The sequence below is a fragment of the Vicia villosa genome, linkage group LG5 (assembly GCF_029867415.1).
Source record: "Vicia villosa cultivar HV-30 ecotype Madison, WI linkage group LG5, Vvil1.0, whole genome shotgun sequence".
Taxonomy (NCBI): domain Eukaryota; kingdom Viridiplantae; phylum Streptophyta; class Magnoliopsida; order Fabales; family Fabaceae; genus Vicia; species Vicia villosa.
In genome coordinates, this window is record NC_081184.1 from 6,397,431 (window position 1) to 6,411,167 (window position 13,737).

At 31.4% G+C, this 13,737-nt stretch overlaps 2 protein-coding genes and 1 long non-coding RNA gene across 4 annotated transcripts; 2 read left to right on the top strand and 1 right to left on the bottom strand.

The window, feature by feature from the left end:
* Nucleotides 1-703: 703 nt before the first annotated feature.
* LOC131606194 (dirigent protein 22-like) lies at nt 704-1,422 on the top strand. Its single transcript, XM_058878463.1, has one exon. The coding sequence runs from the start codon at nt 734-736 to the stop codon at nt 1,325-1,327; it is 594 nt and encodes a 197-aa protein (XP_058734446.1). The 5' UTR covers nt 704-733; the 3' UTR covers nt 1,328-1,422.
* Nucleotides 1,423-7,323: 5,901 nt separating this feature from the next.
* Nucleotides 7,324-10,049, top strand: LOC131606196 (uncharacterized). 2 transcript variants are annotated; one of them, XR_009284758.1, is made up of 5 exons: nt 7,324-7,542; nt 7,793-7,857; nt 7,956-8,246; nt 8,582-9,653; nt 9,725-10,049. It is a non-coding gene; the product is annotated as an uncharacterized LOC131606196 (long non-coding RNA). The 2 variants fall into 2 exon arrangements; XR_009284757.1 differs by having other exon boundaries at nt 7,956-9,653.
* A 1,291-nt stretch (nt 10,050-11,340) lies between these two features.
* Nucleotides 11,341-12,168, bottom strand: LOC131606197 (dirigent protein 22-like). The gene has a single exon (XM_058878464.1). The coding sequence runs from the start codon at nt 12,144-12,146 to the stop codon at nt 11,565-11,567; it is 582 nt and encodes a 193-aa protein (XP_058734447.1). The 5' UTR covers nt 12,147-12,168; the 3' UTR covers nt 11,341-11,564.
* Nucleotides 12,169-13,737: the final 1,569 nt, after the last annotated feature.

Sequence of the window (13,737 nt, forward strand, 5' to 3'; positions counted from 1 at the left end):
AAAAGAAGAAGTTGTGGAGAAATTGGAAACCCTTTGTGTGTTTGGGATTTTTCTGGGTTTGGAAATGTTGGTATTTTTGGATTTAAAAAAATGCAAAAAAAAGAATTTTTGGTATTTTTGGATTTAAAAAAATGAAAACAAAAAAGAAGGAGATAAACCATGTCATTTGCCACGTCTGCAGACCTAACGTCCGTTTGCAGTAAATAGACGTAAAGGACTTACGCGCACCGTTTTTAAGACTTAAGGGATTGAATTGAACTTTTTAAAAATTAAGGGATCATAATGGACCCCGAGACAAAGTTAAGGGACGAAAAATAATATTTTTCCTAAAACATGATTGGATGAGGTCCAACTAAATTTTTACTGTGCTCTGATACCATCTTAGAATTATGGTTCAACCTAACTGAATCATTTAAAATGAATACCTGATAGAAAAAGGCCCAATAGATCTTTGATAGACTATATTGAGATAATCTTTGACACATTAATTGACATGAAATATAGGTATTACATATTATATGCATGAAAGAAATAATTGTTATATATAATAAGATAAGACAAGTTCTTAACAATAAGAAATTAATATATAACAGTAATCTTCACTCATGTGCTAAAAATATGAATCAAAATAGTGCATTCGCAGCCTTATTGTTCTATAAAAACCCTTCACCATCACTTCAATTCACTCACACCCTCTCATTATTTTCTTGTCTCCTCACATATCATCACAACAATGTCATCCCAACATTTTCTCACTTTGCTCTTCTTCCTTCTCCTCTCATGCAAAACCATAACTTCTTCAACATCATCATCACAAAATGATGACACTTTCGACTTTGTTCGACCAATAGATCGCAAATTGTTAGGCCTAAACAAGATGGAAGAGCTAAGTCATTTAAAATTCTATTGGCATGACATAATGACTGGAAAAAACCCAACTTCATTCGCAGTTGTTCCATCACCTTTGAAGTTGAACTCAACCTTTTCTTTTGGTTTAGTCACCATGATGGATGACCCTTTGACTTTAGGACCCGAATTGAGTTCCAAACTTGTTGGAAAATGTCAAGGTTTGTATGCTTCTACATCACAGGATAGTTTTTCTTTTCTCATGGCTATGAATTTGGCTTTATTTGAAGGAGAGTATAATGGAAGTAGTATTACTATCATGGGGAGGAATCCTGTTTTTGATAAGGTTAGAGAGGTGCCTGTTGTTGGTGGGAGTGGAGTTTTCAGATTTGCTAGAGGCTATGCTCAACTTACTACTTATTCGTATGATCCCAAAAATGCAATTGCTGTTGTTGAGTACAATGTTTATGTTTCTCACTAATGATTTTATGTTTAATTTTAGGATTTGTGTTTGTGTGGGTTTTACTATGTTTATGGTTCTTTAGTGTGGGATTTGGATTTGTTGCAATTTAAGGATTTGTGTGCCTATAGTTTGTAAACCTTAGCTTGGCTTGGTTTTATTTTAATTTATTTTGATTTGTGATCACGGCTAAAAAATTTAGACAATGGTTAAATTCAAATGTTTCATTGTTGTTGTTTTATGGACTAGTATTTATTATGCTTCCTTTTTGCCCTTTGTCAATGTTAATAATACACCTACTAAAATACAACAAGGACATGTGATCCAAAAAAAAAAAAAAATACAACAAGAACATATGTTAATTTGCATTAGAAACAGTTAAAAGTAATTATTAAATATAATAAAGAAACAAAACGGTATGAAAGTTGTAGAAATATCGTTTCTCTAATAATATTAATAAAATGTTAGAGGTAAGAACCAAATCTTCTATTACCTTCTTATCGTTTTATTTTGTAATAATATTAACAATCGTTTCGTCGTTTGAAGTTGTGGTGGCCGGAAAAAAGGGAAGAAATACAACACTGATAGTATGAAATTGTAATTAATTTAGTTCTTTAGAAAGACCGTGAGATGATGAATATATATATAAAATTAGTTTTTTAATTGGAAGAGGTGGTGGCTGAAGTTAAGTTCAGAGAAGAGACGACGACTAGAGTTTTGGAGAAAGAGAGAAGTGAGAGTAGGTTTACGCCAAAGAAAGAAGAAAAAACCTAAGGAATATTATATATTTTATTATAATAAAAATTTTACAAAAAAAAAATATATTTTGAATTATATTATAAAAAAAATTAATTCTTATTACTTATAGACTAATTTAAGTTATTTATAAACTATCTATATCTATGCAAGAAATAAAATATCAAAGGTATGTAGTGCCTATATACCTACGGTTATTAACATTGTCACAAAATATGATATGGACGTCACTATATGGCAAAAAAAATTGTAGTATACCTCAATAACACTAACACTAACAAGACACAATAACATGATATTTTCACTCTCATATAAATTTTTCAATCACTGAACTTTTAAGGTAATTTAGTGAGGGAGATGAACAATGGTTTAATTTTGAGAAAAGAATTGAAGTTGGATCCACATTATTACTGGTAAATTATTTTTTAAGCAATAGGGAATTAAAATTTTAATGAAGATAATTAGAAAAATAAAGAGGAAAGCGATGCAAAACTATCTACAACTGTGCAAAATTATGTACTAAATAAATGAGTTTTAAAGAACTTACTAATACAACTACAATTCATTAATCAGTATTCTCTCCGTCCCGAAATATAAGAAAAAAAACAAAATTCACATTTATTAAAAAAAATTAAAAACATAATAATTTGGATGAAGTTTTTTTTTATTTTCTTAAATCAATTGTCTTGAAAAAATGTAAAAGCAATTTTAATTGGTTGTTAATTATAAAAAAAAACAAGAGAGAGTAAATTAAATGCAGTTTGCATTTAATTTTACCTTGAAAAAGATAAAAGTTATTTTTCTCTTATATTTTGGGACAAGAAAAATGTTTTTTTCTCTTATATTTTAGGACGGAGGGAGTACATCATTATAATTGTTGTAACACCCCCATTTTATTCGCTATCATTTTAGTAATTATATTGTTTGGCATTTTTAATAATTCTTTATTTATTTAGTTATTATGTGATATAATAATTATTTAAGTATTTAATTATGAGTGTGTGTTTGTGTTATTTGGCTTAATTGAGTAATTAGAGAGATATAACTAAATGGGCCTAAGTGATAGAAACATAATGGATGGATTGGTGGGTTAAGCCCAATTGACATAAATGAGATAGTAAGAGAAGGTTAGGGTTTTAGAGGCTACTACTTTCATTTGGGGGAAAAGATAGGAAGAAGAGAAAAGAGGCAAAAGGGAAGAGAACAATGGTGGAAGAGAAAAGCTAGAAGAAACCACATTTTCGCAGCAAGTTTCAGCATTGAGTCACCTTAACAAAACGGATGAATCTCTCAATCTAACCGTTGGATCGTCGCGTGGTTTTGACATAATGTTCCTGACTCATAGAGGTAAGTTCTGACCGGAGCGATTTTGATTTTGAGGGTTTTAAGTTCGTCTGATAAGCTGATTTCCGAACTGGTTTTTAGGTGTGTCTCCAAATTATGTTTGAAGGATTTATTTTGGAGAAAAGCTTAGAGCTATGGTGAAAGAGCCCATATTTGCCAAGGTAAGGGTGGGGTTCTTTCATGCTAAAGGGTTGTATGATAGTATGTTATGGTGGGTTTGATTCTATACTTTGATATTCATGTTCTTCTATGTTGCAATTTTGGGTATTTGATGATTTGTTGGAATGTGATGATATAAATGTGATAAGTTGTGTGCAATTGATAATCTATGTGTATTAGAATGTTGTGTTTGTTGTGGGTAAACCATTGATAGTGAAATAATGAGTTTTGGTTGTAGAATTGGAAAATAATGGAATAGAAATATAATAGTTGAATTGAAATTAATATAGTTTGATTTTTAATTGGATAATTAAATTATTAGTTGAATTAATTCCAATAAGTCTATGTGATTGGAATATACTTGGACTTTGACCAATTATTCGGTTTATCGGTAAATTACGGTATTTTGAGAAATTGACCGTAATTGTGTTTTGGTTGAATATTCAAGTTGAGAATAATATATTGTTATGCCAATGATGTTGTTTTGATAATTAACATTATTTCTACTTGATTTAGTCGATTTGTTTTACTTGACATATTGGCATATTGAGATTATTTTGAGAATTGACCAAAAATTGTGATTTCGGTTTGGACGTCTTTGTTGCGAGTAATGTTGTGATTGCCAATATGATTATTATTGTGCATTGTTATGTGATTAACCTTATGGTATGAATCCTAGCTAATTGTCGTTAGTTTAGTAGATTATGATGATAATTGTGATGACTGTGTTAATATGTGAAATTGAGTAATTGTGTTGATGTGCCAAAACATGATGATAATTGTAATGATCTTGATGATATGCGAATTATATTTGTGACGATTTTGTGAATACGTGATGTTGTATATATTTGTGAGGATGATTTTGTGACTAAGTGAAGATGAAATATTATAGTGACGTGAATTACCTCGAATAAATGGTAATGTGATTGTGATATAGGCTTATGCCTCGTGATGATATGTGATTTTGATGAGTATGTTGTGTTGTCTTGTTTGTCGAGTTACATTCCATATGCATACTCTGTGACGGCCTGAAAACTATGGCAAACATGACGGGCTGAAAACTATGGCAAACATGACGGGCCAAATGGCAATTGGTGACGGGGGCTGAAGCTCCCATTGGTACCACATGCATATGCATAGTTTGAGTCGCATTCGAGTTTGTAAACCGAGTTACATTCGATTCATTGTTATGATGTGTGGATGCATAGTTTGTGAAGTTGAATTAATTTGATATGGATTGTTGATGTGTTGTAGATATGATGTACGTGAATGAAACATATATGATGAGACTGTGAATATATATGTATTAATGATATATGTGTATAAGTTGGAATATATGATCCATGTTGTTGTCGTGATGCAAATTGCTTATATTGAGAAGTGGTGAATTGTGTATGATATTATCTTGCTATATCTATTATCATACTTTCCTTTATACTGTTTGATATCTCACCCCTTCTGTTGATGTTTCCCCTACCATAGGAAATGGGCAGGTACTCAAGTATAGCTGTGGAAGTTTGTAGCTTCGTCGTGTCTGGTTGGTGTGTCGCTCTGATACGTAGTACTCGGGGGTTGTCTATATTGTTGTTTCTATGTTGTTCATGTTTTAGTTGTTGAGTTCCAAATTGGATAATGAGAAGTACTATGATGTTTGAAGTTGTTTCCGATTAAATAAGATGATTTGTTTATAAAGTCGAATGTTATGATTCTGCTGCATATTAAAATGAAGTTGGTTTGTCTAAGAGTTGTTATAAGTTGTTTTGTGCTTCTCTGAGATTAAAGTGCTATGTATCTGTTTATGAGTTGTTATATGAAGTAAATGTGATATCCCAAATGCTTGTTGATAGTTTTTAAAATACTCTGATTTCTCGCATGATATTTTCAGGTAGAATTTGGGGTGTTACAATTGTACACATACAATCTTACACCGTAACACAGTGATTACATTGCCCATGACACAGTGATTACATTGCTCATTACTGATGATTTCAACAATTACATTTCCATAGTAGGTAAACATTAATCAGAAGAGAAACCAACAAAAATATAAACTTGATTTTTCCAGTCCATGCCTCTGATATCAATTTTGCTTGCAGCTTCATGTTCTTCTTCTTGGAAGCTTGATACAACTCTCTCAACAATTCAACAGTCTCCAGTTCCTTTAGCTTGTTGACATCTATCGGTTCAACACCAACATTGTCGTCTTCAGCCAGATCTTCATCCCATACAAATAAATTGCAAGTATCTCCACTCTACCAAAATGGACATCTCCAGAAGAGTCTACCTTTATTTGGACCCTTCTTGCATAAGTATGAAACCGTCCGTGCTTCACAGCCACACTTCCTTCCTCGTATGCATCGCACAGAAGATGACGCATTGTTCATGGATTTTGAATCAGCAGTTCTGGAATACGACATCAATTATCCTTAGATGAAGAAGACGAAAGGCGATTTTGATATTCTGGATAGAAACTAAGCTCGATCGATTCCACTTGCAAGGAAAAATTATGAACACCAAGAAGAATTAGGCTAACGTATTAGGGGGAGGCTTGAAGTATGCGTAGACGGACAAGAAGGATGAATATTTATGTTGGTAATTTGATTACACATGTGGAAATTAATTATTGACCGTTTATTTAAAATAATGTCAACTCATTGTCCATGTCTGTGTCCGTTAAGTGGAATTGACGTCAAGGGTGAATAATTGGGACGAAAAACTTTATAGGGACGATTCTTTGAACAAAAATATTAGATGGACTGAAACCAAATTTTAATATATTTACAGGGATATGTAACATATTTAACCCTATATTAAATAGTAAATAAATTTAATAGTGACTAGATTTTTAAAAATAACATATTTTATACAATTATAAATTTATGCAATCAAACTTTTTATATAAAACTTAGGTATGTTGTCATAATTAAGATATAGATTTTTTTATAAAAAGTAAAAAATTTATTGAAGATTAAAAATTAGGAGAAATTAAAATTTTATAAATAAAAATTGACGGAAATTAGTAACTTCATAAATTAATGTATATATAAAAAAAGAGTAGGAAAACAAAAATAATAAAAATAAATAAAAAATTATATTTGGAACCGAATTTCTGTTCGCTAAATTATGGCCGCTAATTTGATAGTTGATTTAATTTTATAACTGATTTACCAACATCTAAAATTTTATGTGCAAGATATTGAATTTTCGTGGCTAATTCTATAGTTATAGTGACCAAAATATTTCACTCACTAATTTGGTCATTAAAAATAATTTTTTAATAATATAATCAGTGTTATTATGCTTAATTTGTTGCATCAAAGAGTAAATTGAAGGTTCCTGAAGTAAACTAAATCTTTGGTTAACTTGATTTCCAACTTGAAATTTTAAATAAAATATCTCCAGAGTAAATCTTACATCAACTATCTACCCAATACTATAATGTTGCCCAAACTGACTAATATACCCTTCCTTCAAAAAAAAATTACACGACCAAAAGGCTATCTAAGTAATTACTCCCTCCGTCCCACAATGAGTGACCCAGCCCACCTTTTCACACATATTAAGAAATGTGGTTAAAAGTAAGAGAGATAATAGTATTTTTACTATACTACCCTTATTATGTATTGAAAATTATGAAACTTTTATTAATTAGAGGGTAAAACTGGAAAAAGTGTATTGGAAATTGAAATGGGTCATTCATTTTGGGACATCATTTTATTCCAATTAGGTCACTCATTGTGGGACGGAGGGAGTAACAAATTAAAATTTCATCTTTGCCATTTGTGTGTTTCTCATTGGACAAACTCAAATTGTTTTGTACTTCCATTCAACTTTTTGTCATTTTTCGTTTCCCTCCAATCAATTTTATACCCACTCCTCTGCAGAACTTCTTTTCATCTTGGGGAACCACACAACAGAGGAACACTACCTCCGTCCAAAGCTTAGACATCCGGTGCCTTTCATGCGTTATCCGCCGGGTAATACTCACGCTCCCCCAACTTCCCCCATTTCCTTGAAAATCTCCTTAATCAGTACACTGCCTTCTCTCTTCATCTCCATAAAGAGTCCCTCTCTCTTTCTTTCATCTCCATTTCCTTGTCTCTCTTTCCTTCCCCAACCTAGCCGCCACAACCCCTTTCCTTCCCTCTCTCTCTTTTTGCAGGTTATTTTTAAGGTTAGGTTTGATGATTTTCGGATCAATAGATCTAAGATTGTTTTGTTTTTCAGTTAGGTTATGCTTATTAGGGTTTAGTGAAGCCACCAGCGCTGCCAACAGAGAAGAAGCAACAATGGTGAACGTTTTGCTATTTTCTTGAATTTCATGTGTAAACCTTGGCACTGCTTGATTCAAATTTTACTGATAGCATGGATTTCAAAACACCACCTACAGGTCTTGGCAGGCAGGATGCGATAACGAAGTGTCCAACCTCATTTCATGGAATTCGCGGTATCGTCGTGACCATTGAAAGATAAGTATTTTACATGATGCAAGTTACTGTAGATTCTGGTGTTTTGTTTGCAACACTGATGAGCAGGCACAAGGATTGACTCTACTTAAGTTTTTCTATTCATATACTGAGTGTAGAAACTGAATACTTTGTTTGCTGGATTGCTGATTTTTTTGAACATTTGAGTGATATGTTTTTGCACCATGATGATGAGGAAGATGATGATGTAGAAGGTATGCCTTTAAATAAGATTAATTGTTGTTGCTCTTGTGATTTTCCCCCATTTTGCATTTGGCAAATGTTTACATAACTTATATAGGTATTGCATTCATGTTCAACTCTACATGGATAAGTATTTGCAAGTATAATTATTATCTACATGGATAAGTATTTGCAAGTATAATTATTAGTATTTGGTTGCATCAGAACTGTAGACCTCTTATCATCATGACTGCATCATTCAATGCCTATCGTTGTTGTTGCTTCATGTATCCCACTGATGTTTTGAGGAGAGTCAAAATTCAGTCTTTATTGGTTTGGCATCACTCTAATTTATGATATGTAGCAGGTACTTTACGCGTGTACGTCGAGGGAGCAGACTGCTTATTATGCTAAGGTTTCGCTGAATGATGTTCCAATTGCGCTTGATATTCTGGCTGATATTCTTCAGTATTCAAAGTTTGATGAGAATCGGATCAGCCGGGAGCGGGATGTTATTCTTAGGGAAATGGAAGAGGTATTATAGGCTTTTGTTGGTGAATAATTTATTATTGATTGTGTTCTACGTGAAATAGAAATGATCTATTGTATTGTTGTACGAATCTGTTTAACATGTTTGATTAAGGCTTTGTTATGTGTGTTTGGGTTGAATTTGCTGTGAATAGTTTACAGGTTTAGTTATGTGATCATGCGTTACAATTATTTTGTGGATCGTTAATTTTGAATCAATTATTTTGGGACGGTTGGAGTAACATCTAGATATGGAAGTTAGCCTGATGGCTGTTTTTCTGTGTGGGTCTAATTTACTAACTATGTTCATCCTTTGCTCTCATACCTTTATGGTTCACTTAACAAATTGACGATTTTTCCGTCTGGTTTTGAGGGGAAAATAAATATGAAGGATTTGATTGCAAGGTTATCAAAGATGGGTGCAGTTGATGAGTTGACGGAACAACAGACCTGACAGCTTCACTTTGATCTCGAGTCTTCTTACACTTTCTTTAAGACTGCTCTGTCCAATGCTAGCAATTGACTGAGTGAGCGTAATTTGATGGTGCAAGTGAGCATAATTTACCTTTATACGCAAGTGGATCATCTCGTGGTTGGAAGGATTAATATCATCGTAGAAGACTTGGTACGTATTATTGAAACAAGCTATAAGTTTTACCATATTGCTTCATCAGTCTCCTGAGGGCTATAAGTTTTACCATATTGCTTCATCAGTCTCCCGAGGGCTATAAGTTTTACCATATTGCTTCATCAGTCTCATGAGGGCCATGATTTTAGTTCATAAATAACTCTTGGCCAGGCCACCGCATAATTTCAGATAATTATATTTGAAAATAAACCCCCTCTTGGCCAGCCTTCTTGAATGGTATTCTCAGCCTGGTGAAGATAAACCCCCTGTTCCTCTCCTCAAGGTAAATTTTCTTCGGATCTACTTAAATTTTACTCGGTATTTCATATCAATTATTCTTTTTTCGTTTCTCAGGATGTGTATGCTTTGTTCAAGATGTTTGATGACTTGATACTTCTGGGCAAAGACGGACATCAGTAGCATGTATAAGTGTAGTATAGGACATCAGTAGCATGTTTGATGACTTGATACTTCACATGCATACTTTTATTTGTGCATTGGTGTGAAGTAGCATGTATAAGTGTAGTATAGGACATCAGTAAATTTATGGGGCACATTGATATGATGATAACAGGTATATCCTTACTGTTCATTATGCTTCTAAAACCTATACAACTAATTGTACTTGGTTTTTTAGTGACTTTTGATTGCCCTCTATATGTAAGCAATTCATGAATAATTCACTTGAGTCAAATCATGTTCTTAGATATGAAGGTGCAAAAGGTAATAATAATTTTAATTCGTTAGCAGATTTGGAAAAATTTACTACTAAATTTTGATCATTGTTTTCTTACCTATCATTAATTTCTTGTGAAATCAATATTAGCTTCGAATGAATTTGAGTTTATAACATCAATCCATGTCTCAAATTCCTGCCCTAAGTAATTCTATTAAAATTTTATCAAGTATCACATCAATAAGAAATATAACATGAATTACTCACAATATCACATCAATACTACTACGAAAATGGTATATTTGAGAAAAAAACATGAAAAAATTCACCCAAATAAATGGATGTTTCTTCAAGTGTTGTAGGAGAACAAAAGAAAAAGACGTATTACATAAAATAGCCACTAGACACTATATATGCGTTTGTTTTTTATACATAGCTTCAAAATCCTGTCTCATGGCTCATAACACTTTAGTTGGTGTTTATCATATTCCAAATTCATCACCATTAACCATTGATAAAGAAGATGTAAGGTTTACGTATAAAATGAAACTACAAAATAAAAGTTTAATTATGTCAATAGACATGCTGTCTATTTCAGCTGCATGTATGGTTTCTCTTGGAATTAGAGGTTGTATTCCATATTCATGTCAAATAAAAAGAAATAGAAAAGAATTAACAAAAAAAATTTGTCCACTAAATCATATATTCATTAAATAGACAAACATTTAATTAATTTTTATGCTGTTTATTTGTTTTAAGTCAAACACAAACTTGAGATTAAAAAATAAAGAATTTTATCACGAAAACTCACTATTTTTACGGGTCACTATCACCACAATATTTTTTTGTATTTTTAATAAAATATTTGTAAATATTTATAGTTATTAGTGACATTTATAAATATTTATAGTTATTATAAATATTTAATGTTGGTAATTTGTTACATATTTATTTTTAAATAATTACAGTTATTAGTGATTTTATAATAACAATTATATATAAGTAACAACCAAGGCGATCTAAGATACTAAATTTTATTACTGAAACTCACTATTTTTACGGGTCACTATCATCGTAATACTTTTCTTATCTGAATTTTATCATTGAAACTCGCTATTTTTACGGGTCACTATCACCATAATACCTTTTTTACGGGTCGCTACCACCATAGTACCCTTTTGTCTATTCCATTTTCAACTTCTTATTTTTTTTTTAAATAGCTACTATATATAGCTTCATTACATCTATATTATGGTTTATGAATCTTAATTTAACATTCCTCATTCAAGTTTTTAAACTTCTTTTTTTGCGTTTGTAATACATTATTCATCTTAAGATTTGATTTACCCGTGCGGACGCACGGGTCTTCTACTAGTTTCTCTTTAGATAATTTAAACTTCAAATCAACTTTATTTCTTAAATATACTCCTCATTTAAGACACTCAGACCTTCATATTTATCTTTCTCATTCTTATTCTCTTTTCTTACTTAAATATTACAACAACAATAATTAACAACTCAATAATGAAAAACATAGATATTGTACTCAACCGTAGCATCTCCAGATTTGAGATCAATCCAATGAGTATTAGCTTGAGCATACCCTCTAGCAAATTTGAAGAGTCCACTCCCACCAATAACAGGCATCTCTCTAACCTTATCATAAACCGGATTCCTCCCCAAGATAGTAATAGTACTCCCATTATACTTTCCTTCAATGAAAGCAAAATTCATAGCCATAAGTAAACCAAGTTCAACCTGTGAAGCAGATGCATAGAAGCCTTGAGCTTTTCCAACAAGTTTGGAACTCAATTCTGGTCCTAATGTTAAAGGGTTGTCAATCATGTTGACAAAACCAAAACCAGTGGTTGAGTTTAATGTTGGTGGAACAACCATAATTGAAGATGGGTTTTTTCCACTCATAATGTCATGCCAGAAGAATTTGAAATGACTTAGTTTTTCCTTCTTGTTTATGCCTAACAACTTGCGGTCTATAGGACCAACAAAATTTAAAGTGTCTTCATTGTGTGATGATGATGTTGAAGAAGTGAGGGTGTTGATAGAGAGGAAAAGGAAGAAGAAGAGAGTGATGAAATGCATTTTGTGATGCTAATTAATTAATACAATGGAGGGTGAATGATTCCAAGTATGTGGTGAAGGATTTCTTTATATAGACCATAATGCATTATTATTATTATTATTATTATTATTATTATTATTATTATTATTATTATTATTATTATTATTATTATTATTATTATTATTATTATTATTATTATTATTATTATTATTATTATTATTATTATTATTATTATTATTATTATTATTATTATTATTCCATCTAAAAATATTATAGTAAGTTAAACTTTGAGAAACTATAATAAAAAAATTTAGTTGGATTATAATATAATATTTTAATGAAAATTACACTCACCTCTATTAAGATTTCTTAAAAAGAAATCGACACTCTTTAATTTTAAAATATGTACTAATCTCTCTTAAGTATACATATACTAACAAAAAAAAATTAACGACAGATAAAAAATGGTAAATATAAATCATCTATATCTATTTTTTTTTATCGTAGTTATAAATAAGAGGGGATGTCGCTATCTTATCATTAGAATTCAAGGGAGAACAATGTCATTAGAATTCAAGGGAGATCAATGTAGGGTAATTGTAATTTCCCAAAATTTTAGAAGTTAAACAATTGTTTTTAAGAATTAAATCCACAACCATTGCAATTTCAAAAACATTGTTGTTATTCCAAAATGTACCAATGATATTGTTGGAAGCGTTTGGTATGTTGTTGGTAGCGTTTACCAAAAAAATAAAGACATGTTGCAATACCTTTAAAGTTCATTAAATGTTTTTGGCGTGTTTCGTTAAATTGATCAAAAATTGTGAAAAAGTATGGATGCGTTTGCTATGATGTCACCTTTTGTTGAATAGAATAATATAATTTTTTTCACTCAACAAATCTAAAGAAGGTTAAAGATAGGATCGGTCCCAAATTTTTAGAGATTCAGGACAAACGAATAAATAAATCTTTAATAAATAATTGACGTTTTACCTGTCTCTAAAATGAAGAAGAATCTCGGGGACAATATAAAAAATATGAAGTTTTGGTTGTTTTTAACAATAAAAAGAATTTCAATGCAAATAAGTAGTCATCTGCAAATCGTTAAAGAATTCAAAATCAAAATATAATTAACAAAATTAAAAATAAGAATCTTTTAAGTGCCTTAATTGCTCCAATTTCTTGGCAACATCCATCATCTCAAAGAAATGAAAGTAGCGTTTTTTCTTGCCTTGATTATGGAAAAACAAGTCATATGGCTAGAAAATGTAGGAGTGGGCGTAAACCATGTATTGACCCTTATACGCAGGTTTACCTGATTGGTAAGAAATTTATTTCTATGATTAAAAAAAATTAAAGCTCAAGTGATAATGAATTTAATTTTGTCATAAAAGTTTGATAATAAATGAGTTAATGGTTTGACAAATTTTTAAATATTTAATTATAATATATAAATAATAATACCCTTTTTCCTCTGATGGCGAAACGGGGACGAGGGCGACCGAGATCTACGGTACCACCGTCACCGCCGAGCCACCCCCTGTCGGAGACTCAACCGAAGGTGGTGACTGTGATACAGACGAAGGTGACGCGAACGAATGAAAAAATGAA

Bases quoted from the DNA above. Each gene is read 5' to 3' on its own strand.
- LOC131606194 (XM_058878463.1), top strand. From the start codon at position 734: ATGTCATCCCAACATTTTCTCACTTTGCTCTTCTTCCTTCTCCTCTCA.
- LOC131606197 (XM_058878464.1), bottom strand. From the start codon at position 12,146: ATGCATTTCATCACTCTCTTCTTCTTCCTTTTCCTCTCTATCAACACC.